At 33.6% G+C, this 26,929-nt stretch overlaps 1 protein-coding gene across 2 annotated transcripts in view; it reads right to left on the bottom strand.

Annotated features, from left to right (window-relative positions):
• Positions 1 to 26,929, bottom strand: part of GRID2 (glutamate ionotropic receptor delta type subunit 2) — a 1,406,179-nt gene that overhangs the window by 304,194 nt on the left and 1,075,056 nt on the right. For both annotated transcript variants that reach the window (XM_024126697.2, XM_024126698.2), the window contains one exon: positions 21,739 to 21,936. In XM_024126697.2, coding sequence (XP_023982465.1) covers positions 21,739 to 21,936 — 198 coding nt within the window. The remainder of the gene's footprint in view (positions 1 to 21,738; positions 21,937 to 26,929) is intronic.

Raw genomic sequence — 26,929 nt, 5'->3', positions numbered from 1 at the left:
TTACTCTAAATTTAATTTGAAATAAATGATCATATCTAACAAATAATTATCTAGTTTATGCTTGAACATAATGTTAAGGACATTATGTTAATAATACCAATAGTTATACATTTATTTAATGTTCACTATATACCTAGTGCCATGTTACATGCTCCACAAACATTATATTATTTAATATTATAACAAGCCCAGTTGCTAAGATGAACAATTTATATTTGCAATATTCTAATTAATACAAAGCCTTGGTGTTATTATGATTGATATATGCTTCTCTGTATTCTCTATTAAGGGTGTTAGCTTTGTTATCAATACATCACATTATAAATCTAAATAGATCTGTTCTACGACTATTCTTAAAATACCTGTCGAATGCTATCTTATTCCTTACTTGGAAATATTATTTTAAAATAAAAAATAATTTGCTTATTCAATCACTCTTCTCAAGATATGATTTCCATATACCTCAAAATACTGGTCATTTGCCTGTGAACATAATCCAATTCATCAATGTTTCCTCAGATGATATGAATAATACAGTTTTTAAAATGACATTGGAGTCTGAATCATTTTTACTAGATGAATTACCATTGACTTAAACTTAGGATTAAATAAATTTTCAAAATATTTTAAAATAAAATACTATCAATCCAGAAGTCCTCAGAAATCCTATGTAGTTGATTTTGAAGCAAAATGTTGGATCTTGTATTTGTCTTTCATCAATTTCATTCTTTGTTTCTTTTGACCTTCACATCTATCTGAAATATTTTGAATCTTTACTATCAACCATCATATCAACTTTTTCTGCTAGCTCTGCATCATTTGGAAGTTTGAGAAGCAGGCCTTTAATTCTTCAATCATATTACTAGTAAAATATTGATGAAGAATATATGGGAAAGCTCAAAGTATTGAAACTTGCCTCTAAAGTTCTACCCCCTTTGAAAACAGCTCATTAGTTAATACCCTACATATGTTTTTTAATCACCTATGAGTATTCTTTACTATACTGTCATCTACCAAGTAGCTCTATATAGTTTTGTTTTGTTTTTTAATTTAATTAATTTATTTTTTGGCCCTTTGGGTCTTCATGGCTATGCATGGGCTTTCTCTAGTTGTGGCGAGCGGGGGCTACTCTTTGTTGCAGTGCACAGTCTTCTCACTGTGGTGGCTTCTCTTGTTGCGGCGCACAGGCTCTAGGCGTGCGGGCTTCAGTAGTTGTGGCACGCAGTCTCAGTAGTTGTGGTGCACAGGCTTAGTTGCTATATGGTGCACGGGCTTAGTTGCTCCACGGCATGTGGGGTCTTCCCGGAACAGGGCTTGAACCCGTGTCCCCTGCATTGGCAGGCGGATTCTTACCCCTTGCACCAGCAGGGAAGTCCTCTATATAGTTTTGTTTTTTTTTTGTTTGTTTGTTTTTCTTTGCGGTATGCGGGCCTCTCACTGTTGTGGCCTCTCCCGTTGCGGAGCACAGGCTCCGGACGCGCAGGCTCAGCGGCCATGGCTCACGGGCCCGGCCGCTCCGCAGCACGTGGGGTCTTCCCGAACCGGGGCACGAACCCGTGTCCCCTGCATCGGCAGGCGGGCTTTCAACCACTGCGCCACCAGGGAAGCTCCTCTATACAGTTTTTAAGTGTTTTGTAAAAGGCATTATTGAACTCAAAATATATGAATAATCAGATATTCATTTTATGAATAGCTAATGCCATCAAAAAAGAAAATGAACTGCTTACTTTTTTTTACCATCTACAACACATCTGATTAATAATCCATTCCATAATTTTACCAGAGAATAAAATCAAATTCATTGCTCTGTCAGAATAAATTTCCTTTTCTAATTTTGAATATGCCAATCTCCAACTATATAACAGCCCTCTTTTTCATGTTTTGTACATATTATCTATAGTAACTCATATATCACCTCAGGAAATGCATTTATCCCCCTGGGATATATAATTCATTTGGACTTGGAATTCAAACTCATTAAAAGTGCCTATCATGAGCTTCAATTACTTTAAGTATTTTCCCCTTATCATTCCCACCTAAAAGATTTTTTGTGCAAAGTGGAAGGAAAATATTTACTGAAGAGCTTTAGCACACATTTAACAAGCACTAGGTCTATCTCTGCCTATTCAGCTTCTTAAACCATACATTTTCTTCACAAGAATGAACTATGCATAAATTTTAAAAATTTCTTGACAGCTTTCTTAAATATCATTTAATATTCTTTAGTCTTGAAATAATGTTTTAATGTAAACATTTCAGGTTTGCTTGGGAGGAAGTAGACATTGAAGAAATGCTAAGGGAGGAGGAAAGGAAGGGGGGGGAGGAAGGAAGGATGAAAGGGAGGAAAGGTGAGAGGGAAGAAGAAAGGAAGAATGTGTTCGAGTTTTACATCTTCATTTAAGATATATGACATGACTTTGGGCAAGTAGCCAAACCTTCATCAATTTAGATTACTCATCTGTATAATGAATAGATTGAAACTGGTAATATAAGAGGCTTTCCAACCTTGAAATTGTAATTAAAAAAATTATTTCTTGAGACCTTATATTACGATGATTCTCTATTTGCTAATATGGGAATATAAATATTTTTGTTCTAAAGACTTTAAAAGACTTTAAAGTTTCAACAGACCTTTCTAAATAAATACAATATGTAAGTTGGGGAAAAGAAAAATAATCAAACTGTCAAATTAATCACAAATTATTAATTTTTTCAATGTCAAGATTTTATGCATTTCTTTGAAAGAAACATAGATATGTTATGTCATGGTTACAGATTAATATTTCAGTTTCAATTAAAAACACATAGTACAATATCCACTACTTTTCAAATATACCACTGGAAATGAATAAATATCCAGGTTGAACCAATGAAATTGTTGTTAAAGTAACTTTTACTCTGAAATTAAGATCATACTTAAAAATCCTAGAAAAATTTTAAAGAACAAAAACTTATAAAGAAAACAGTCAAAATTCAAATAAGATGACCACTATTGTAACTCCCTTAATGTTATATCTGAGTTGCTTCTGTTTTGCTATATACATTCATTTGTTTTATTTTTTAGATTCCACTTATAAGTGATATCATACAGTATTTGTTTCTCTCTGTCTGACTTAATTCACTAAGCATAATATTCTCTAGGTCCATCCACGTTGCTACAAATGGCAGAATTTCATTCTTTCTTATGGCTGAATAATATTAAGAATGGTATTAATTTGATTATAGCTTAGCACATGATAAGCCATCTAAAAATCCAATTAAGACAAGTACCAAGGATATTTTGTTACTACTACTATTACAGCCACTACTATTTAACATTTATATAGTGCTTATTATGAGCTGAATACTTTTCAATATTTAATTCAATTAACCTTCACAAACATTCTGTGAGGTAAACAGTATTGTTATTTTTATTTTATAGATAAGAAAATTGAGACACAGATAGATTAAGTAACTTGCCTAAGGTCATAGAGCTAAGATCCAGGATTCCAATCTAGGCAGGCTGTCTCCAGAGTCAATGTGATGTGAACATAATTACTTCCTCCCTTCAAACAATTAGCCCACTACCTGAGTATTGTTCTAGAAGAAAGTATAATTTCTGTCCTGGCTTGAAATGGCTCTTTCAGCGTATGCTTAATTCATACAGTCACACATGCATACACACACACACACACACACACACACACACAAACACACACACGTTCTGGGATTTCTATTCTTTTTTATTGGTCCGATTTCATACAGTTTTAATTGTTTTACCTTTATGTCAGTATCTACAGCTCAAGAATTTCTTCCTTTCCCTTTTTATCATCTTCAGAGTTTTTTAAGCTAAAACCATGTAAATATATCTTCAAATGTATTTTAAATCATTCTCATAAATTCATAAATTCACTTTGGGATGCTGAATGGACTCCAAGATAACATAATTTAGTCAGAAAAAATATTTCAACAGAGTCTTTGGATATAAGAACATACCTTTCTATTTATTCTAGTCTATTTATTCAAGTCTAATTTTTCCCTCTTTCAGAGTGCAACTATATGTGTTATTTTAAAATAACAATGATATTTTGTACACAGAACAACAGTACTGTCATCAAATTCAGGAAATTTAACATTGATGCCATACTTTAATCTACAGTCCATATTACAACCTTGTCATTGGTCCCAATATTGTCCCATCCTACAATTTAGTCCAGGATCATGTCTTGCATTTAGTTGTTGTATCTCTTAGTCTCCTTAAATCTGGAATAATATTGGATCTCTCTGTGCTCTAAAAGACTAGTTGAGTTCACCTGTGAAATACTCCCGGCCTGGTCCTCTTTTGTGGGGTAATTCCTTGATAACTTTTTGTATAAATTGGTCTAAGTTCTTTACTCTTTATTTGATTGGATTAGCTAATGATTTGCCTCTTGTTGATATTTTCTAAGAACCAAGATTTAACTTATTAATTTAATCTACTTAAAAAATTATTTACCTTATTACTTTCTCCTTTTATTTTTATCTTCCTTATATCTTCTGTTAAAATTTGCTGTACATTTTTTTTAGCTTTTGAAGATGGAATTAAACATATTTATTTCCATTTTTTTCATTTTTATTGATATGGATTTTTAAGACTATGAATCACTGCTTTAAATATTCCTTATAGATTCATATGCAGTTTTTTCATTACCACCTCTTAAAAAAGCTCTGTAATATATATTTGTATTTCTCCTTTTTCCCAAGAGTTGTTTAATAGAAGGCTTTCTTAATTTGAGATGGAAAAAAATTTTAATTTTTGTGTTTTTTTCTAGTTTTATTGTATTTTGATCAGAGAAATTTAGTTGTAATATATCCACTCAGTGGAACTTAATGGTGTTTTCCATGAGACCTAATCCATGACTGATTTTTGTCAATGTTTACGTGTGTTTTAGAAGATAGTATATTATTAGGATTTTGTATTTGATATATACACAAAAGATGTATTTCATTATTTATGTTATTTATTATTATTTGAATTTTGTATATTTGTGTGTTTTTCTCTGTGGTTTGTTTTTGCTATTTTTTTCTTTTTCTTTTTAGAAAGGTTTGTACTTTTGTTATAGTGGTTAACTTTATAACTTTTATAGTGCCCTTACTCCCCACTTTTTTTCACTTAACCTTTCTCTCTGTTTTTTTTTCCTTTGTTTTAAATGAAATAGGTGACTTCCACTTATTCTCCATACTAGTTAATAATGATATTCTATTTTCCCCTTTCTTTCCCTGTTTTTCTCCCAGTGTTTAATAAAACCATCCTTTCATTTTTTATGCCATACGATGATTTCAAATTATCATTTAACCCATGTTTCTAACCTTGTTTTAGCATCATTTCTACAGTTAAATATATTAAATGATCACTATTAGTCGTTTTGTCAAGTTTATCCTGTTATTTCATGGTTGAATGAAGCTCACAGTCTAGTTGTTTCATCAGGAGGGGCTCAAGTGTCCACTTTTCTCTTAGCACTTGTTTGTTTAAAACTCTTTTCTCTGTAGCCATGAAGGAGATCTTGAATGGATTATAGAATATTTGGCTTGCACTTAAAAAAAAAATCTTGATAGTGCTTCTCTAGTGCTGGCTTTCTTCGTGTGTTGCTCTTGAGAAGTCTGATAATGATTCAACTTTCTACCATTAAAAGTAATTTGATTTTTTTGCCTTGAGGATTTCTTTTTTTTTTTTTTTTTTTTTTTGTCTTTTAAGTCTAATAATTTTACTAAGACATAGCTCAGAGTTCATTGTCCTGGATCAGCTTTTCTAGGAACACTAAGTACATTTGTTTCATTTTCAGAAAGTTTCCTTAGAGTATAGATTTAAATATTAATTGTACCATTGTGTTGCTTTTCTTCTTCAGAGACTTCAAATACATATGCTATACTTTTGGCCTATTTTCCATTTTGAGTCGTTTACTCTGAACATTTTTACTTCTTTATTTCATTTTAATTATTTTTTCTTATTGTTCTTCAATGTAATTTAATCTAATTTCCTTTGAGCAATTTGTAATTTATGTCTTATAATTTTTGTCTTTTATTTTTTATTAAAATATATCCTGAGGTTGTTGCATTTCTTTGTCATTTGGCCATTTAAATGATTAGCTTTTGAATTTGTGATTCCGTTAGATTTTCTTCTTAAAACATTTCAAATGCTTGTGAGACATTTAATTCAGTTTGAAGTGTTATGTTACAATTTTATTTTGCTCTGTGGCTGTCTGTGTGAGGAGAATGTTGATCAACTTTTAAAATATATTGACATACTTTCTTTAATTCTTAGTTTTGAATAGCACTTGTCCAATTATTTTTCTATTCCTGGATAACTTGTAGATAAGATTCCTTGTTCAATAGTACTTCCTTCTGTCAGTGTAGTAACATTGTTTTCTTCAATGGAGGATGTTTGGGGGTGGGTGGCAGCGGGTAGGTATGTGTTGTTTCTGCTTAGTTTCTACAGAATTCTTAATTTTGCTATTTTACTGACCTCTACCTTCACTACCACGTCTCCAAGGAGCACATATATTCTCTAATTTCTCTTGATGCTCCAGAAGTAATGCTTTCCTGAGGGTACTATCCTGGCACACTTTTAAGTCCCTTCCCCTTAGCCAGTGTTGTGGATTACCAAGTTCCAGATTTGTGTTCGGCACATTAACACTTGGTATTAAACTTTCTCTTTCTGAAGGTTATTTTGGCCTCTTCATGCACGTTCTCTGCTTCCTTTTCTTCTTTCTTATGAAGTCACTTATGCCTTCCCTGCTCTCTCTTCTCACCCATAGACTTGCAGTCTCGTTTGGGACTCCAATGTTATCTCTTGTTGGAATTGGATACTTACATCCAATATGATAATTAATGGAATTTTTCTGGGGTCCTCTGATAAAGCTACAATTTCTTAGGAGTGTGCTTTCCTGAAATCTGACAACTCTGGTTCATGGAAGGCACCCTACCTTAATTTAGAGTAATATATTAAATTTTCCTCTATTGTTGTATGGTTATGTCATTTGAGGTCTAAAAAGGAGGACGTAGATGCTTATGTTTGATCAACATCTTAAGTGGAGAGAAGTCTCAAAAATTCCTAAAATTTCAGTAGTGGAATAACTTGTAAAAATGTCTTCCAGACTCAGTAGAGACATAAGAAGAGACATATTTTTGGCAGGGCTCAAACATGAGAAGTCAGTGAATATCGTTGTACGGTACTTATTTGTAAGTCAAACACTTTCTAAGTTTTAGCTGTTAAAAATGTGAGAAAAGAAATTTTCTAACTGTAAATTTGTCAGGTAATTAAATCATATGAGTCCATTGAGCTCAACATGGAAAATAGGCCAATGTGAAAATAAAACATAACAGAAAAACATATATTTCAGCACTGGCTAGTAAGTTTTCCATCTATAAAACAAAGAAAAGCAAAACTAAGATGAAAAATAAATAAATTTAAACATTAAACTGTAAAAGCAATATATAAATACATTTTAGATTTTAAAGGGTCAAATTATATAAAACCATCCTCTTTTCTTCTTACAAATGAAAGAAATGCTCAAAATATCACTGGATTAAATGTCAATATAGAAGGAGTCTCACGGCTGACAGTCCCGGGCTGATAAAGCTTCCAGAGTTAGAAATCAGCTCATATTCTCTTGTTCTGCTCTGCTCAGTACAAAGCTTCCAACTAATGGTTTAAGATGGCTGTTTAAGCTACAACCATTCTACTGACATTCCAGCGAGGAGGAAAGAGGAGGATCAGAATAAGAACAAAAATCCTCCCTTTAAGAACATTTCCAGAAGCTTCTAATGACACTTCTTTTTAATTCTCATGACACTTCTCATTGGTTAAAACGTAGTCACATGACCGACACTTCTCAATGGTTAGAACTTAGTCACATGACCATACTACATCAGGAGAGAAGCCAAGAAATGTACATGGTGGACAGTCAGTATTTGGCTATAATTCAGGAGCTATGTTACTAAGAAAGGAGGGAACAGATATTTAAGGACAATCAGCAGTCTTTTCCACACCTTCACATATAGCCACTGTTTCAAGATTGATGCGTGTCCTTCTAGATTCTTTTCTATTTTTACATATATCGATACATATGCCTATATATTTTTTCCAATATTTGATCAAACTTTAAATAATATTATATAATATCTTTGAGTAACACACACACAGAGCTATTCAATCTTTCTGAAGTGTGCACAGAATTTAAAGCAAGAGCTATTTTTGTCAAGTTTGAATTTTCAGCACATAAATAGCAGATGGTAGGTATGCAATATGATTACGATTATGACAGTACTCTGATAAATTTAATCATTCTCCCTTGAAGAATTTTTAGAACGTTTCCTTTTTCTTGCCCCTCATAAGCAATAGATTTTGATCTTGCTATTTGGATTATATTCAATCAAAAACTGTTTCTTGGAGCTCACCACACTATTTCTAGAAATTAATACTTTTCATTATTGCAACAGATGTTTTGCCTCTGACAACACCATAGTGACAAAACAATATTATTAGTTTAGTTTTTATGTTGTCATTATTAGTCTTATTACTAAGCCTCTTCCCAGAAACCACATGCATCACTTCTAACTCTCTCTCTCAAAACCCTGCCCGCACCATGCACATTCACATAATGATATAATTTTAAAGTCCCTCTAGAAATAGTTTAGTTTTCAAAAGTCTCCCTCTCTGTTTCTATATATCTGTATACATACATAGCATATATATATATGCACATATATATGTGTGTATATATAATTTTTACCTGAGTTCATGCCATTCCCCTTCCCCCGGAGCTTTACCCCCCATTTCTCTGTTTTTCTGCATCTCTCATATAGTACTTATACCATAAATATCTATTTTATCTTCTCAGTTATAAACTTCTTGAGGCAGGAGCTTTATGTTCATAGTATTCTATCCCCCTAAATATTTTTCACACTGCTTTGCCCACAGTAGATTTCCTAAACAGGTCTGTTGACTTACTTGCTCTTTGCTATGTGGTAAGAGGAATAGGTGTTTTTATATAACCCTAAATTTTGGAAGGAAAGAATTAGATTTCAAGGCTGTCTACTGCTTGAAGAAGTCTCTGTCATTGTGAGGAAGTCATTGACTTTACAGGTTTTTTCCATATCAAGCTATCAGCCAGGTCCTCTGACTATAGTAGTCTAGATTTTAATGTTTTCAGCTCACATAGGGGAGTTGAACCTCCACATATGCTAGCTGTACAACCCTGTACAAGGGTATCACTATCCTCCTTGTAGAGAGGACAATCTGAGGTTCAGAGAAAGTGAGTAGCTTGCCAAAGGTTATAGGTGAACAAATTGTGGAGTTGGCCATGCCCACCATATTGTACTCGCTACATCTGACAAACTTTTGCTTTTATGGTTTCTGTATTATCTCTTTCTCCTAATTACTTACCCAGCAATTATTCATAGCTCCATTTTTTTTTTCTTTTGGCATGTATGTGGTTTTAAATTCTTACTCTTATTTTTCTGACTTCCAATTTGACCCTAAGCAATATGCATACTGGGGAAGTAGTTAGGAGGAAGAGATTAACAGACATGATGGTGCATGTATATGTGTATGAATGAGCATAGAAGGCATTATAGGCAACTCTAAGAATTTGAATAATTCTCACATTGAATAATGTGGAAAACCATTGCAGGGTTTTAGCGAGAGGGTGGTATTATCTGACTGACATCTTAAAATAATCACTTTCACCGCTCTGTTGAAAACGTTTACAGAAGGAAAAAGCTGTAGCCTGGTGGGTAGTTGAGAGGCCATGGAAAGTAGTCCTAAGGAGATGAAACAGTGGTTTGCACCAGTGGTTAGTAGTGAAGTGTAAGAAGCGATCATATTTAGGATATATTTCAAATTTATAGCCAGAAAAAATTGTTGATGCACAGTGTATGACGTATAACAGAGAAAAAAGAAGTCAAGGGCAACTCCAAGGTTTTGGACTGAGTAACCTGAAGATTAGAGTTGCCATACACTGTGACAGGGTGGTGGTGAAATCAGGAATTCAGTTTTGAACACGTTACGTTTGCGGCGCCCGTTAGGCATCTAAGAGGAAATGCTGAGAAGCAGCAAGAACTGTAAGTCCGCAACTCAGAGGAGATGTCTGGGCTGAAGAAACAAATTAAAAGTTGTCTGCTTATAGATGACAATTATATCCTTGATACTGGATAAGTTCATCAGAAGTTGAAGTGTAGATAGTAAGAAAAGTGTTGGATGTGTGTTGGATCTCTCTGTCTCCTCCTTCCTACTTAGCTTTTAGAGAAGAACTCTGTGTTCTACATTTTATGTATTCCCTACAATACCAGCTACACATTAGGCCCCAATAAATGCTTGCTGGATGTCGAGTGGGAAGCAGGCTACAAGTTATTCCTAAATTGCAGTGGTTCAGGCATTACCCTGCAGCATTAAAAGGTATTTAAAAATAATAGCATTTCTACAATCCCCAAAAGGAATGCTACCATCTTCACAGCAAAGGGCCCTCAGAGAGAGGTTTTCGGTCGCGTAGAGAGACTTTTCTTCACTTTCTGAAAAGTCATCTTCAGGCTGCTTGTGAACAGAGCATATGGAAGCAATCGCTGCCTGAAATGCCCAAACTGTAAATCCACGTTTCAGTAAAATGCACACCAAGGATAATGACCAAAATTGAGTGGATTTTTATTTTCATTACAGTAACCTTTTCAGTCATTCTAGAATTCACTTAAGACTGCTATTAAAGATGTTTTCAGAGCTCTGCAGGGGGGAAAATGTAAGTTCTCTGTAAATGAGAAAGAACTAGCTCCCAGAAACAGTTTGTCTCTATGAGAAGTGAATCTGTAAAGGCTGTTCTCCTAGCAATTCTGTGTGGAATTAAGTGAAATATAAAATGAGTAAGAGATACATTAGATGTGCTCACACATGTATCTGGAGCCTCTGTAGTCACCTCCTCCCTTGATACAGTTGAGTCTTGTGAGGTGCTCGGGTGTTTGCTCGTTGTTTTGTTTAAATTTTATTTATTTAATTTATTTACTTTTGGCTGCTTTGGGTCTTCTTTGCTGCACGCGGGTTTTCTCCAGTTGCTGAGAACGGGGACTACTCTTTGTTGTGGTGCGCGGGCTTCTCACTGTGGTGGCTTCTCTTGTTGTGGAGCACGGGCTCTAGGCACGCGGGCTTCAGTAGTTGTGGCACATGGGCTCTAGAGCACAGGCTCAGTAGTTGTGGCGCACGGGCTTAGCTGCTCCGCGGCATGTGGGATCTTCCTGGACCAGGGCTCGAACCCTTGTCCCCTGAAATGGCAGGCGGATTCTTAACCACTGCGCCACCAGGGAAGCCCTGCTTGTTTTTTAATCAGGGAAATCTTTACTTATTTTAAAGCCTGCCACTATAAAATTATACAAATTTATACAAATTACAAAGAGAAAACTCAGAATCATTAAGACTTAAAACAATTAAAATCTGAAGTATCCAAATGGCAGTCAAGAGTAAACACAGAAATACCTTTCAAGACATGGCTCTACTTTCTATATCAGAGTGAAATATTCATTCTGATATTAGTATGTGAATTTAAAACAAATTCCTCAAATGGGGTTTGTACATTCATGTGAGTGACTGTCTAAAGATTCCAAATACGGCTTCAATGTTGTGTAAAGGATGTTTTCTATTTCTCTTCAACATTGAAGTTAAACTTCTTATTTAATAAAGTTCTCAACTTTGCAAAAACACAGGGAAAGAAGGAATGCATTCTCGATCACATCAACTACCTTCCTAGACCATATAAATTATTATCCTCTTTCATTTGTGGTATATTTCTCTATGTTTATAATTTCCAGACTAACATAGACCACTATTTTATGGAATAAGCATCCTAAATAAAAATGACCAATCAATCTAAACAATTCCCTAAGATTATGTCCATAGAATCACATAGAATCTGATGGTTGAAATGCTCTTTAAAATTTACTTAGAATGGTCTCACCCAAATCTGCACTCTCTTTTATGCCTGGAAGTTATCTTCCTCTTTAATTTTATCCCCAAACCATGAAGGGAGATAGATGAAAATCTAGGTAATAGACGGCATTTCAATAGCCAACAGTGGATTTCAGGATTTATATATCCTCAAGTTATGAGATTTTCTCATCATAGCACCAGTCTTTATATCACCTTGGCTTTGAGTGATGCAGTAGTCACTTAATTTATATCTTATAGCCCACCAAATCTTTTTAATTCTACACATATTTTATTGAATTTTTGTTTGTCCTAGCCTATAAGTTTCTTTAAATCTTAAAGCCATTCCTGGACAGCATCATTCCCTTTGGCAAATATTCACTCACTGTTCTTTAGCTTTGATTCAAGACTTATTATTCACCACTTATCCGTGCTTGCCATCTATTAGACCAAGTACTTAATGATTCAAGTCCTTTATCTGATTGAATTGCTCCTTACTGTTTGCAATGTCTGCCAATTAAATATCACCTGCAAATTTAGAAAACTGCTTCTACAACCATTCACTAAGTCATTTGCATCTACATAATTTACTTCCTTTCACAGATCTCTTTTTATCCTTCTCCTTCATTAGTGTTAAAATCTTTCCTTATCAACAACAAATATTTTGGGTCATTTTTTTCTCTTCTTACATACACACAGTTTGTGTTACTTCCCACATCTGTGATCCAGCTCCATCCAATATGTATATCCAGTGGATTATTTTTGAACACTCACTATTCAGACATACAAACATGCATTCTTATGACCGCATGTACTTTTTCAACTTCTTGTCGGACTACAGCTGACATACTCTGGGATGTTCAGTCAGTCCATTAATACTTGTTCAATCTAATTTAAAGAATTAAAGTCTTAGTGTCTAATTTAAAGTCTCTATGAGGACTTCTTTTCCCTTTACACATTTTATTGATTCCCTTTGCAAAACTACCTTTTCGTTTCACAAGGCTTGTTAGCATTTATCACTAGGCAGGTGTGTGTGGAAAGCAATTCTCTGGTGAGTGAAGTTTCATTGGTGGATACAGATATTTTCAAGGCTGGTTTGCAGTCATGGAAAGATATAATGGAAATATATATGGGTTTTTGTGTGTGTAACTGTGGGGCATACTTGATGATCTTCAGGCATCCAACTGAGGACCCTTTTCATCCACAAGCATGGATCATCATTCATTGTCTTCTCCTGATCCAGGGGGTGGCTTGTTCAAGAGGCAGCTTCTGGCCTTTGTCCTAGCTAACCACCTCTGTCTTCTCTAGGCCAAAGGAATCATCCCAACCTTGACTTCTTAAAAAATTGAGATGAGAATGGTGTTAACCATCGTGTCTCCCGCAACTTGTTCTTGTAACACAGATACATCCAACTCTATGGGCCTATCTTTATGCCTGATGCCTTCCGGACTGCCCCTTCCACTCTTCTCCAGTGCGGGTGGGAAAGAGGCCAGCTCACCACCTTCTCAGGTCCTCTAAACCCTCCTCCCAAGTGAGCTCTCTCTTCCCTCTAGCGTTTTCTGTCTTCTTAGAAGCAAAAGTAATAACAGCAGTTCTCCTTGTCCAGGCTCATGTACCATGTTGTGCATGATTTTCATGTTAATTCAACACTCCCAATTTAGTTTTTATAATGGAGGTGAGAGGAATACCTATATTTCTTTTTCTTTTTCTTTTTTTGGGACAAACAGGATAATTTTATTCTCATTTTTCCTTAAAATAAAGATACAGTAGACATTCTACAGTTCAGTATGATTAGACATGATTTACAATTTTAACATTTTTTTAAACAAATGACAACAGAAACAAAAAAACTAGTACAAATCATAAAACTACTAGAGCAAAGAGAAACTACCTTTCTGATCAAAACAGGTACCACAGCTCTAAACTTCCTTAGAAAACGTTCTAAGATTTCTAAGCTAAACTTTCTTAGAAAGGGGTTTGTGGAAAGCCTTTAATCTCAAGTATTTAAACTATTCCTGTACCCACTAAATGCTTTCATCAACTTGTTAATCAAATGCTTCCTAAATTTACGAACCAGTGATCAAGCGGCCTGAAACAAGTCTTGATCCTATTTTTCCAGCTATAAATTATTAATACTTCAAGAAAACAAAATATTTTCTAAGCATATAAGTTTTCTAAAAACTTCAATTACCTTTTCTGGCTCAGTACCTGACTGAAATGTTCAAAGGTTCATATTGCACACAAAAAAATGTGAGCAGCCTACTATATGAGTGTGAGAAGCTGATGAAAAATAAGATTGAGGAAAACCCCCAAGTTGTGTCCCATTTAACGTGATTGAATATATAGTTTCTGTATCTTTAATTAATATAAGTAAAAATGAATCTTTAGAACAGCACAGAAATACAAATGCATCAGAGTTTTACAAAATATATTCAACACCCTTATATGTGCAACAATCTTTTAGTTTTGGAGCTGCCATACAAGGGAGCTAGTTTCTTCTCCTTTATATATGAAAGCCGGAGGTCATGTGTACCAAGTTATTTATATGACAAGAATACAGATCCACATTCCTTTTCTTTGTCCTTGACAACTAGTTATGGAATGTTGGAAATGACGAAAAAACAATGTCAATGTTATGAAGTCCAAAGACTTGGAATGAAAAAACTCGTAGTGGCAGATTGCGCTACACGGAATGACAATCGTCTTCTAGAAAGAGGAATACCTATATTTCTTAAACTTTTTTTTTTTTTTTTAGCTCTAGACATCATCCACATGGGTTCCAGGTGCATTTGCTAATTGTTTCTAGACAATTCCATCTGGATGTTCTTCGGCCATCCTGAAATTAAAATGTCTAGAGCCAAGCTCTGCACCTCTGTCACTCTTCTCTAATCTGTCCTCCTTCTATATCCGCTTCTCTGTCATTGAGTGTCCGTCTGCTCATGTTCCTCTGCACAATTTCTCACCAAATCTCAACATGTCCTTTCTCTTCTCCTCCACCTTACTAAGTTCTAGCCATTTTTTCTTGGAATATTGATTGCTTTCTCAAAATCAGTTTTGTGGGCTAATCTCCTGTTGTTGTTAAGTTTAGACACCCTTTTTTCCTCTCTAGATTGTTGAAAAAGACATTTGTCTTTTCCCTTCTTCACTCCAGTGCATCCTTGGCCTTACCTCAGTTATCTTTCTTAAACATAAATTAAATCCCACTGTTCTCTTATGTAAAAACCCTTTATAATTTTCACGGGCTAAGCGATAAAGTCCAAACTCTTTAGCATGGCAAGCATGCTTTTATAATTATCCCTACTGTTGCTTCTCACACTCCTACTCATCCTCAAGACCTAGCTCAAATTTCTCCTCTTACGTGAAATCTTTTCAACTCAGGCAGAGGCTGCCACGCCACCCTTTCGTTGCCAAGGCACCCTGTATGCATTACCCTATGGCATTGATCACACTGTGTTTTAATGATTTATTGGCACATATGTCTTCCTTGTACACTGTGAGATCTTTGAAGGCAGGAATGATGTCTTCCATTCCTTTGTATCTGTGATGCTAGGCACAGTGCCCAGAACATACCATGCATTCAGAAACACATGGGGAATGAAAGGATGAATATAGGGCATTCTGCCTGGCACACAAAATAAAGTAAACACAACCTCAGCCCTCTGGTTCCAAAAGAGGGACTATGGAAAGAAAAGGGAAGAGGTCAGTCTCTCTCTCTCTCCATATATATACTTTTCCCTCCCCAAAGGGTCATTTGAAAAGTGAAATAGATGTACCCAGAAGACAGAATTATCAAAAAATGGGGATAGTTTGAAAGCCTTATGGGATAAAGGATGAGTTTAGCTGGGGTTGAAAATATAGGAAGATGAAGTGAGTGAGGCCAGCCAAAGCAGATTGAAGCTGAATGCGATCTATATGGAGTATGACAAAATGTAGGGATTGAGACATAGACTTCAGGAAACAATGGATGCCTTTCTAAGAAGCTTCAATTTTTTTTAAAAAAAGGAAAAGAAGAACAGGTTTTTGAGATAAAAAGTGAGATGTTTTGAGAAGTTTAAAGATGCAAATGTTTTTTGTCACTCCCCCAATCCTTCTCTATGTAATCTTATTTTTTTATCCTCGATTCATATTCAACCAAACTCCATCTGAACCTTCTTTGAATTCGCAGGTCTTAAAACCTGCATTGAACTGTTTCTGAGTATTATTTTCCTCACTGTCTGTAATCTGGTTTATTAAAATGCTTTTAAGACCAAACTTACACTAGAACTCTGTTCCTCTCTGTTAACTGGTTAAAGAGGATAAGCACTTGGACTCTGGATCCACACTGCCTGGGTTTGAATCATGAATTCTCCACAACTTGGCTAAGTGACCATATGGGCAAGTTCCTTTAGCTCCCTAACTCTGTTTCATCATCCACACTATTGGGATAATAGTACTACCTACCCCATAGGGTGTGTGAGTGCTTTGGCAATTATAAGCTCTACATAAGTGCTAATAATTATTATTTGGTCCATTTCAAACTATGTTTTTTTTTCATTCCCTAGGGTACCTTTCTTGTTACTGCTATCAAGTATATTGCTGACTGAAATATGTGCTTCTAATTCCAATGATATTCTATTTTTTATTATAAAACACAGCATATAAAAGAATTCCAAGTAATATAACACAAAGTTTTAGCTCTTTTCTTATAAAAGCACTAAACATTCATATTTCATCCACTTACTTTATTTTTTTACTTTATTGATTGCCCTACTCCACTACACTAGATTTCCTTTTAGATTTCTATTATCTATCAGTTTCTTCTTTTCTTCTTTTGAAAGTCTAGTTCATATCTTTTATAGCTTTACCTATGGGGATCTTAGTATTTTCTTATGGATTTTATACTTCTTCATGTAGGTGAAGCAGTGAAGCAGTGAGGCTAACAATGCATCATACTTTTCCAGCCTGTCATTTGTAATTTAATTTAGTTATTATTGTTTTTGATTTACTGATGATTTAAAATTTTGTATACATGCAGCTATTGATAGTTTCCATGTAACTTATTCCATTATTTTTAAGCCTCTGATACTTCCCATGGTTCCTCTCTGACTTGTTTTTAATGTGTTTTTCCAAAATCATCATGACAAATACTCTAGAAAACGTTCTTTTAATTTTGGTTTCCCCTTAGGAAGGCAGACAGTCTTGTTAATTTTAGAAGTCTTATGTCATGTATAGAGGTATTCAATGGCAATATTTACTGCTATTTTAAATATACTTAGATTCATGAAAAATATCTACATTAGTAAAATATATATAACAATAATAAGCTCACTTTTCTGGAACTCTGTCATAACATTATTATGCTGTTTCAACAGTGTTATTCTGCTTTACAGGGGTAAATAATCCTGATAAAATTTTAATGATGATTCTTGTTGGATAATCTAAATTACTTTATGATATTTTACTGCATTACTATTTGTATACTTGAATTGACATTTTAAGTTGCTGAAAATTAGAGCATACATCTCTATTAGTAATAGAATACAGTGACTGCTCATTCCTTCTGAAAATGTTATCTTGCTGTTGCTTTCATTTTTTTAATTTAATTTTTATTTTATATTGGGGTATAGTTGATTTACAATGTTGTGTTAGTTTCAGGTGGACAGCAAAGTGATTCAGTTATACATATATCCATTCTTTTTCAGATTCTTTTCCCATATAGGTTATTATATAATATTGACTAGAGTTCCCTGTGCTATACAGAAGGTCCTTGTTGATTATTTATTTTATATATAGTAGTGTGTATATGTTAATCCCAACCTCCTAATTCATTCTATGTTTGTTAGTTTCAGGTGTACAGCAAAGTGATTCAGTTATACATATATCCATTCTTTTTCAGATTCTTTTCCCATATAGGTTATTATATAATATTGACTAGAGTTCCCTGTGCTATACAGAAGGTCCTTGTTGATTATTTATTTTATATATAGTAGTGTGTATATGTTAATCCCAACCTCCTAATTCATTCTTCCCCCCCACCTCTCCTCTTTGGTTACCATAAGTTTGTTTTCTTTTCTTCTTTTTAAATTAATTTTTATTGGAGTATAGTTGCCTTACAATGTTGTGTTAGTTTCTACTGTACAGCAAAAGTCCCTCCCTTTTGGACTTCCTTCCCATTTAGGTTACTACAGTGCATTAAGTAAGAGTACCCTGTGCTATAGAGCATGTTCTCATTAGTTACATTCTCTCAGTTTTCTTCCCCTCTCTCTACCTGCTCCAACAAACTCTTATGTAAGCTTCTCCACTTTTACCTGCTTAAGAAGTATTTCTTAAAGCCTAGTCAGAATGGCTAAATATCTTCTTGAAGAAAATAAAATCTAGTTGCAATAAATAGCTTTATATTTTTTCCAACTAAAAAATCATACATTTGTCAGTCAGCTTCTCTAAGCCTGAATTTTTGCTATGTAAAAGGACCCTGCTGAACTTTACATTATCATACAATAATGATATGCTCTTACATGCAAATAAAAACAAATTGTTTACGAAGAACAACATACAATTGCTTGTGTATGGTTTTTATGCAATAAATTCTTAAAGTGTTTTTAAAAAATTATAGTTGGAAGTGATCTTCCCACTAACATACTTGTGTATTCCTCATTTCATAGGTGAGGAAGCAAATCTCAAAAATTTAACTAACTGGAGCAAGCACACAACCAAATTAAAAACAGCACCAACATTAGACTAATTATAATGCTTGTTACTTTTAACTTGCATTTAGTAAGTGAAGATTGTTAGCGTGATAATTCTTAAGGATTTTTATCTACTATATCTATAGAATAAACTTGCATAATGCCTTTTCCTTTTGTTTATCTTTATTTTAATATAATTGCTTATTTGGGTTCAGCTCAGGCAGGACCCCTCAGAAATACAAAGAGAGAACGCTTGTCTTGTGGGTTTATAATAAAGGAATATAAGATAAATAGTCATAGTTTTTATAAGAGAGATGAGGATTGATGATTCCTGTTAGCCTGTTAAAATATTTCCATTAACCTTTTGCAAATAAAATTCCATATGTAATGGGTTTATTAAATAAACTGATGTTAGTAAAGTTTTAAAGGATATGAAAAACAGCTTTCTTATTTTTTCTACCACTGTCTTCAAAATCTCTTATTGTTTTTCTCTTCTACATCTCTTAGAAACAACTTAGATCCTTTAGCTTTCTGAATACTTTTCAGTATTCCAGAAACAATTCCAGTTCTGCCAATGGTGGAATAATTTTTTATTGGGTTAACCCAACAAAGAGTAAAAATTGTAAATTCTGGATGAAATTTTTAAAAAACACACATTGAACAGATTGCATATCAGCTGAAAGCAGGCATAAATTGAAGAGTACTCAACTCTTTAAAGATGGTAACTGCTTTGGGTGAGATCTACTTTTACATGGCTCATTCATTGAGGACCCACCTCAGTTAGGCAACAATGGGTAGCTAGAGCTCAAGCAGAAAGTCAGAGTCTTATTAGCTTAATGCATCAGAGGATGGTGTTTGAGGCAGCCAGACTGTGCAGAAATCAAAAGGGGACTCACATAAAGGAGGGAGCCACAGAGGAAAAAGCCCAAAAATCTATGTATAAACTTCCCTCAAATCCTTGGTTGACTCCTAACCAATACATATGTAAGAATGATTCTAGCTACCTAGAATAAAAAAGTTACCGAATGAACTTAACAGAAATTGGAGATGGCAAAGAAAGAATCAATAACCTGAAAACAGATCACGATAAATTACCCAATCTAAAGATCAGAGAGTAAAATATTATGATGAAATAAACAAGACCTCAGTGACTTAGAGACAACATTAGTAAGGTCTAACTGTTTTCTGAGCCTCAAGTACAGAGGAGAAAGAGAAGAGGGTGGAAAATAATATTTGTATAAATAATTGTCAAGATTTATTAAACTTAGTGAAACATATCCCAGAAGCTCAGTGAACTGTTAGTATTTATCTCTAACGGAGATACATACAAAGAAAATCATAGCTAAACATCAAAATATCAAAAATGAAAAGAGAATTAAAAAACAGCCACCCCTATGCTATAAAAAAGGAGCAAAAGTACAAATGATGGCTAACTTCTCATCAGAAACAATATTTGGCAAAAGACAATAGAATGGCATATTTAAAGTCATGAACATTAAAAAAAACAACTTTATGTATGGTAATGAATGTTAAGTAGACTTATTGTGGCAATCATTTTGCAATATATACGTATATCAAATCATTATGTTGTATGCCTGAAACTAATATAATGTTATGTATCAATTATACTGTGAAATAATGATAAAAACATTTATTATTGTATGAAAAATTGTTGAATGATAATTTTATTTTGATTTTTGAAATAAAAAATTGCTCTTGCTTTAAAATCACCAGCCTAGATTTTAGGAATAATAATATTTCATCTACAGTTTTCTTCTTAGATAATAAAAAAGTATGAGGAAAAATATATTTTGATGATAAGTGACTGTGTTCTGAGACTCGCAGTGCTCTTGTCAAACATAAATCAGAATCAGCAGTGTCACTTGAAAACACTAAGACAAAAAGTATCTAGGAAAAATAAACCTGTCAATTCAGAGTTTGTTATTTGCTAATAATATTATTAAAGCTGAGGATAAACAAAGAAGTTTTAAGGTAAACTAAAGTTGAGAGTATATGCCACTTGTAGGACTGGACTTCAAGACACTGTAAAGGAAGTTCTTCTGGCTGAACTAAATGATACCAGCCAGAAGCTCAGATATGTAGAAAGGAATAAAAACCACAGAAATAGTAAATAGATAAATAGTTAAATATCAGAAACTGTCTTTTCTCCCCCTCTTTATACCTTTGAAAGTCAACTGATTGTTTAAATAAAAAACTATGACATTTTACTTTGGAGTTCATAAATATAAATACATGACCATAATAACACAAAGGATATAGTATGCAAAAATGGAATTATATTGCTGTATGTTTATTACTTTTTTTAATGTGAAGTGGTATGATATTAATATACATAGAATGTGATAAGTTAAGAATGCACATTACTATCTCTAGACTAACCATAGACAAACAAAAATACAGAGAAATACAGCTAAAAAGCTAAGAGGGAAATAAAATCAAACACTAAAAAAATTCAATTAACCCAAAGGAAGGCAAGAAAAGAAGGAAAAAATGAGATACACAGAAATCAAATAGTAAATTATAGACCTAAACATGACTATTCAACAACTCATCAGGAAGACATGATGATTAAAAATGTGTATGCTCCTAATAATAGAGCTTCCAAAAAATGAAGCAAAGACTGACAGAAGTGTAGATAAAGTAATAGGGAAGTTTAAATACTTCTCTGAGAACTGAAAGAATAAGGAGAAAAATAGAAGTACGAATAGACTTACCTTATTTAGATACCAAAACTAAATGATCAGTTCCTAAGTGATCAGGATCTTATTTGTTTATTTTTTGAAATTACATTTTTAAAAGAACACAGTGACATGAACTGTGTTTGGAAAAGGCATCGTGACTTCATCATGTACCATATCCTGACAAAATGTCTGCAGTATAACTTTGGCAAAGGTAAATACCTGCAGTAAATACTTTTCCATTATAGGAAATATCTTAAAATTTAGCCTTATATTGTCATCAGTTTTTCTTTCCACAAAGTTCATGAAATAGTATTGGTGAGATTTGATTCAACACCGCCACCTAATGCTTTGCCTTACACTTATTCTACATGAAAGTAGCTTCCAAGGGTTATAGTCAACCTTTAGATGTGTGATAAACAAACAAACAAACAAACAAACAAATGCTTACCTTAAACACTAGTTCTCCCACCAAGCCATTCCACGTCCCATCTTCTTGTGGGCTTCCATACTTGTGATCCGGTGCAACATAAATTTCATAGTTAAAACCCAGGTAGTTAGATAAGGCATCCAAAACATCAATGGAGAAGCCTTGGTATTTCTTTGGCTTACCCAGGACATTTTCAGAGACCATTACAAAAGGTTCTTCCTACATGGAAATAAGAGAAATCCTTGATGTCAATCGATATTGCTCCCTTAAAGCAAAGATTAATTCTTCAAAGAGTTTTGCTTACAAACAGTCTAAAAATTGGTTTTGCACTGTGAGAGAATAACTTAGAAATATAACTTATGTGTTATTAATGCATCCCTTTGTCAAACAATGTTTAATCACCCAGTTTCTTATCAGCTCTCATTTAATTATTACCATATCAAAAATCAGATGAAAGTGATTACAAAACTTCAGGAACCATGAATTCATGTTTCTTGCCATCTCGGGACCAACCTAAGATTCATCAATAATAAAATCATATTTAGGAGACCATGAATTTGTTTCTCTCCTCAGGCAGTTATTGTTTATTTATGTCAAAATATGTAAAATAATATTTTAACAGATATAAACTACATAGAATTTTTTGAAAAGATCAAAAACTTCTAAGAACATATAATTTAGCTAAAATTTATAACATCACATTTACTGGGAGTTATTTGCTATGTAATTTTGAAACTTGGGTATAAACACACATTTCATTGCAAAAGTAATTTCTTTACTACTGTTATGAGAAATTCACTTACTTTTGGGGTAATTTGTGTAATTTAGTAAATTCAGCAAATTGGTTTCAATTTCCACCTCTTTCATCTGTTTGCACTGTTGTCCTCTTACAGTTAACAAATAGTCCTCTTTCACTTTTTAGAACACCAGGTGTTAAGAGCGGTAAATTGGTTTGACACATGCTGGCAGACTACAGAAAATTAGATAATCTATTTCTTAATTTCCGAAACTCGTTCAGGAATCTTTCAACAACAGGATAACCAGCCATAGTGTGTATATCCACCCAGTCCTGTGGGCAGGTTAAAATCTATCCTGGATCTAAGCCAGAATACCCGAGGATAAAATCCTTGGATCATTTTTCCTTAGGGACTCACGAAATAGCCTTCATTGAGTGGTAAAATAATACTTTGCTTTTGGCTCTTACTCAAAGACACTAAGTAAGTGCCTTATAAAACCACTGCATCTATTATAGGAATATTGTCCACCATCACATTCAGTTTTCCCATAAAAATTACCATGAGATACATTTTTAAATGGTTCAGAGCCAAGAGAGCTTCATTTGGCTTCAGTAATGCCTTTTTTAAAATAATGACAATGTAAATAATTATTTCGCTCTCCCATTTCACTTTGGATACCCAGGAGATCAGGATGCTCATCTATAACTATGTTGATATTCTGTTATTTGTAATTGAAAAAAAAATCTTAGTTTTCTAAACTACTGGTACGATTTTTTTAAAAAAAAATTGGCCTTGTTTAACCATTTATATCTTATCTTATAGTAAAATAAATCAGTAAATAAATAGTTAGATGAAGGATGTGACTGCTGTTGGTTCTCCAGTAGTGTTCCCCTCTTTGTCATTAATTATATGTATCTATTTTCATTTTAGCACTACTGAGAATAAAGACAATCCACAGTCCCCCTTCAGGCAAGAGGAGACCACGTGACCAATTCTGACAAATGTGATGTAGGCAGGGTGCTTCGTGCAACTGCTCTTCTGTCCTTTCTACTTATGAACACGTATTGGCTGGAAGCTCTGGTAACTATCTTAGATCACGCATAATAGAGAAATAAGACAGAAGAAGTCTATGTCCTTGGCACTTGAAATGCTATAGAAGACTGACTGACTCTCTAGGGTTCTAGAATATAAGAAAAATTTGAAATTTCAATTTCTTGCTGTTAAGCTCCTGATTTTTTTTCCTGTTTTAGCAGTATTTGATGCTAATGAATAATGACAGATTGATATATCAATAGATGAGAGGTTTTGAGAATGAATGAAAATTTCTAACAATACTGACTTTAATCTAAATGATATCAAATGAGTGAAACGTAAAAATTCAACAAATCCTTTAATACAATGTATAAAATACAGAACATCTTCTTGATTCCAAATATAAACTTCCCGCTAATATGGCAAAACTTGCTTCTGTCCATTTGGTTGTCTGGACAGAATACAGACCTAGCTGATGACTATGCATTGCACAAATACTCTGAAGTGGGTCATGAAGTTATTAGACTCAGAATGGGTTAAAGAAATTCCAAAACAAAGGTCATATTCAGAGAGCATGTAAATAAGATCAGGAAATTCTAGAATTAATCGGGCATTGATTGTTTATATCATGTTGTACATGCTGGCAACAGAGAGCGTGTAATTATTTCCTTACACACATTTCATTCATTTCTATATTTTCAACATCTATCCACTGACAAACCAATGGAAAGATGCTTCAGGAAAAATCTTATTATTTGACTGGTTCCTCTACCAATAATTTTGGACCATATGTATTCTTTATTTATCCATGGTCTTTAAAATCTAACAAATCTCTTAGGCACAGCAGCAATTTAATCACCAGGATATGGAAAACCACTCTTTAATGTGACACTTAAAAAACTAAGAAGACTAATTATATATATATATATATATATATATATATATATATATATGCAGAGCTAACTGCTCTATGTGGCAACAATAATATCCAAATGTATGCTTTCATATGAAATAGTGATTCTTTTTCATTTTGATTATCTTTAGAACAATTGTTTAATATGTTAGATTGTTATATTTGCTTAATATGCTGAATTTCCCCCTAGAAATGACTTTTTAATTCCAACTTTATAAGTAAATCCCTAGGCAAATGGATCCCTTTCAGAAGTTTGTTGTCAAAATCTGCTTCTAGCAACATCAGCTACAAATGATTAAAGTTACAGAATAAAAATGGTTATACTAAAGTTTGTTTTAAAGACTGTTGAAGAATTATTGATGAACATGCTTTTTAAATGCTACATCTTAAATAAACTTTTATTACATCTTATCGCTTCTCTTCTAGATCAATGTTTTTAAGCTCTGTTACACATTTGGATCACTATGCATAAATCCTACCTCAGACCACTTGTGTTTTATGAGGACAATCAGCCAATATATTGGACAGGTAAACATAGCAACAGAAATTAGACTGAAGCTCTGGGACCTATAATAGAAAAGATACTTGTTCCTTCTCTACGGCAATACTGAGCTTGGTTTACTCACTTTTATCAATGCACCTATTTCCAAAATTTATTCATTCATTGACTTATCCGTTTAACATGCATTAAGCAGTTACTGCATCAAATCACTACACTCAATATAGTGAGAGATATGGTAAAAAGTCATGGACACCACTTTCAAAATAATCATAACCTAGTATTGGAAAATCTGTGTACTCAAAAAACATAAAGCAAAACTCAAGCAACCTGCAGCATAACTGGTACAAACAGAATATAAGAGAAACAGAAAGGAAACTGTAAAAAAGGAAAATCACCATTTTGGGGGGTTACAAGCCATGTACTATTTTAACAGATAAGAAAAACTAGAAACAAAAGTTTCAACTCAAAGTCACACAGTAAGTTACAGAGAGGAGGCATCGTCATAACTCAACTTACTTCAATGTTATCTTTTTGGACCTCAAAATTTTCAATGTATGGATTAAAATCTAAAATGCCATAATTTGTTTCATATTTTAATGCAGTTGAAGGTGGTGTGAGACTGATAGACTCCAGATTCCTGACAGGAAGGAAAAAAAAAACCCACAATCCTCTAGGAAGTAAGTATTTTCATTTTAGGTCTTACTTTATCCCTTCAAACAATTGGTTGAATACAATGTCCACAGCAAAAGTCAAAGATATCATGTAACAGGAAGTTATATTTCATATATAGAACCAGCAGAAGTAATATGTAACAGAAACAGATCTTTCAAGGACTCAGTTACTAAAATTTTCAGATGCATATTATAAAAATTATGTTTACTATTTTTAAGGAAATAAGGGCAAAACTTTTTTGGCAGAAAATTGGAAACTAAAGGAAGTATCACTGTAGAATTTGAAAAGAACTAAACAGAAATGTAAGAATTAGAAAAGACAATGACCAAAGTTAATAACTGACTAAGTTTATCAGCAGATTAGAAACAGATGAAGAGAGAATTACTGACCTGTTATAGGTCAGAACTAATATCCAGGGTACAAAGGAATAAACAAATAGAAAATCCAAAAAGAAGGGGTAAGAGATGAGAAGCAGAAAGAAATGCAGTATGACAATACAAATACTGTTAAGGATATGAGGAAATAGGAGCTATCGTGACTTTTGCTGGATGTTTAAATTTGTACAACCACGTTGAAAAACATTTTACATATCTAGTAGAGATTGAAAACCCTTATATGCAGTTAATTTTGCCGGGTTTTGAGAGTTACATACACATTTATCTGGTATGAAGATATGGATAGCTATGTCCTAGCAATTTCACTCTTGGGTATGAACACTAGAGAATCTTGGGCACCAAAATATATGCCCAAGAACGTTTATAGCAGCATTGTCTGTAATAGCCCAAATCTGGAAATAATCTAAAAATCCAAATGTCTGTCAACATGGAAAAGTAAATATATTGTGGTATATTGATGTAATGTAATATTAAACAGCTTAAAATGGAAGAAAGCAGAGCGATACACAGTAACACAAATGAACGTCTACAAGAATCATGTTGACTTAAAAAAGCAATACTCCAAGAAAACAGTTTGGTTCCATTTTTGTAACATTCAAAAACAGGTAAAATAACTATGTATTTAAGGGTACATAGTGGAGACACTATAAAGAAAATCAAGAAAGTAATCAGCTCTGGGTGGTTGGCCCTGGGATGCTGGAGAGGGCATGATCAGAAAGATACACAAGGAAAGACGGCTCTTGCGGTAATGACAAGATTCCGGTGTTTTTGTTCTGGGCAGTGGTTACTTGGATATTACTTTACTTTTAATCAATTAATGGTTTAAACTTTTTTCTGTATGGGTGTTATATTGCAATATAAACAAAAATAAAGTATGTAAAGTGGGAGTAGATAATGGAGGGTGTTGAAACCATATTAAGGTTACTGTCTATTTGGCGGGGAACTGGAGCTTTGTGGAAGG

This window comes from Physeter macrocephalus, chromosome 7 (genome assembly GCF_002837175.3).
Source record: "Physeter macrocephalus isolate SW-GA chromosome 7, ASM283717v5, whole genome shotgun sequence".
In the NCBI taxonomy this organism is placed as follows: Eukaryota; Metazoa; Chordata; class Mammalia; order Artiodactyla; family Physeteridae; genus Physeter; species Physeter macrocephalus.
Note: the sequence above shows the minus strand (reverse complement) of the source record. Positions and strands in the feature narration are given on the sequence as shown.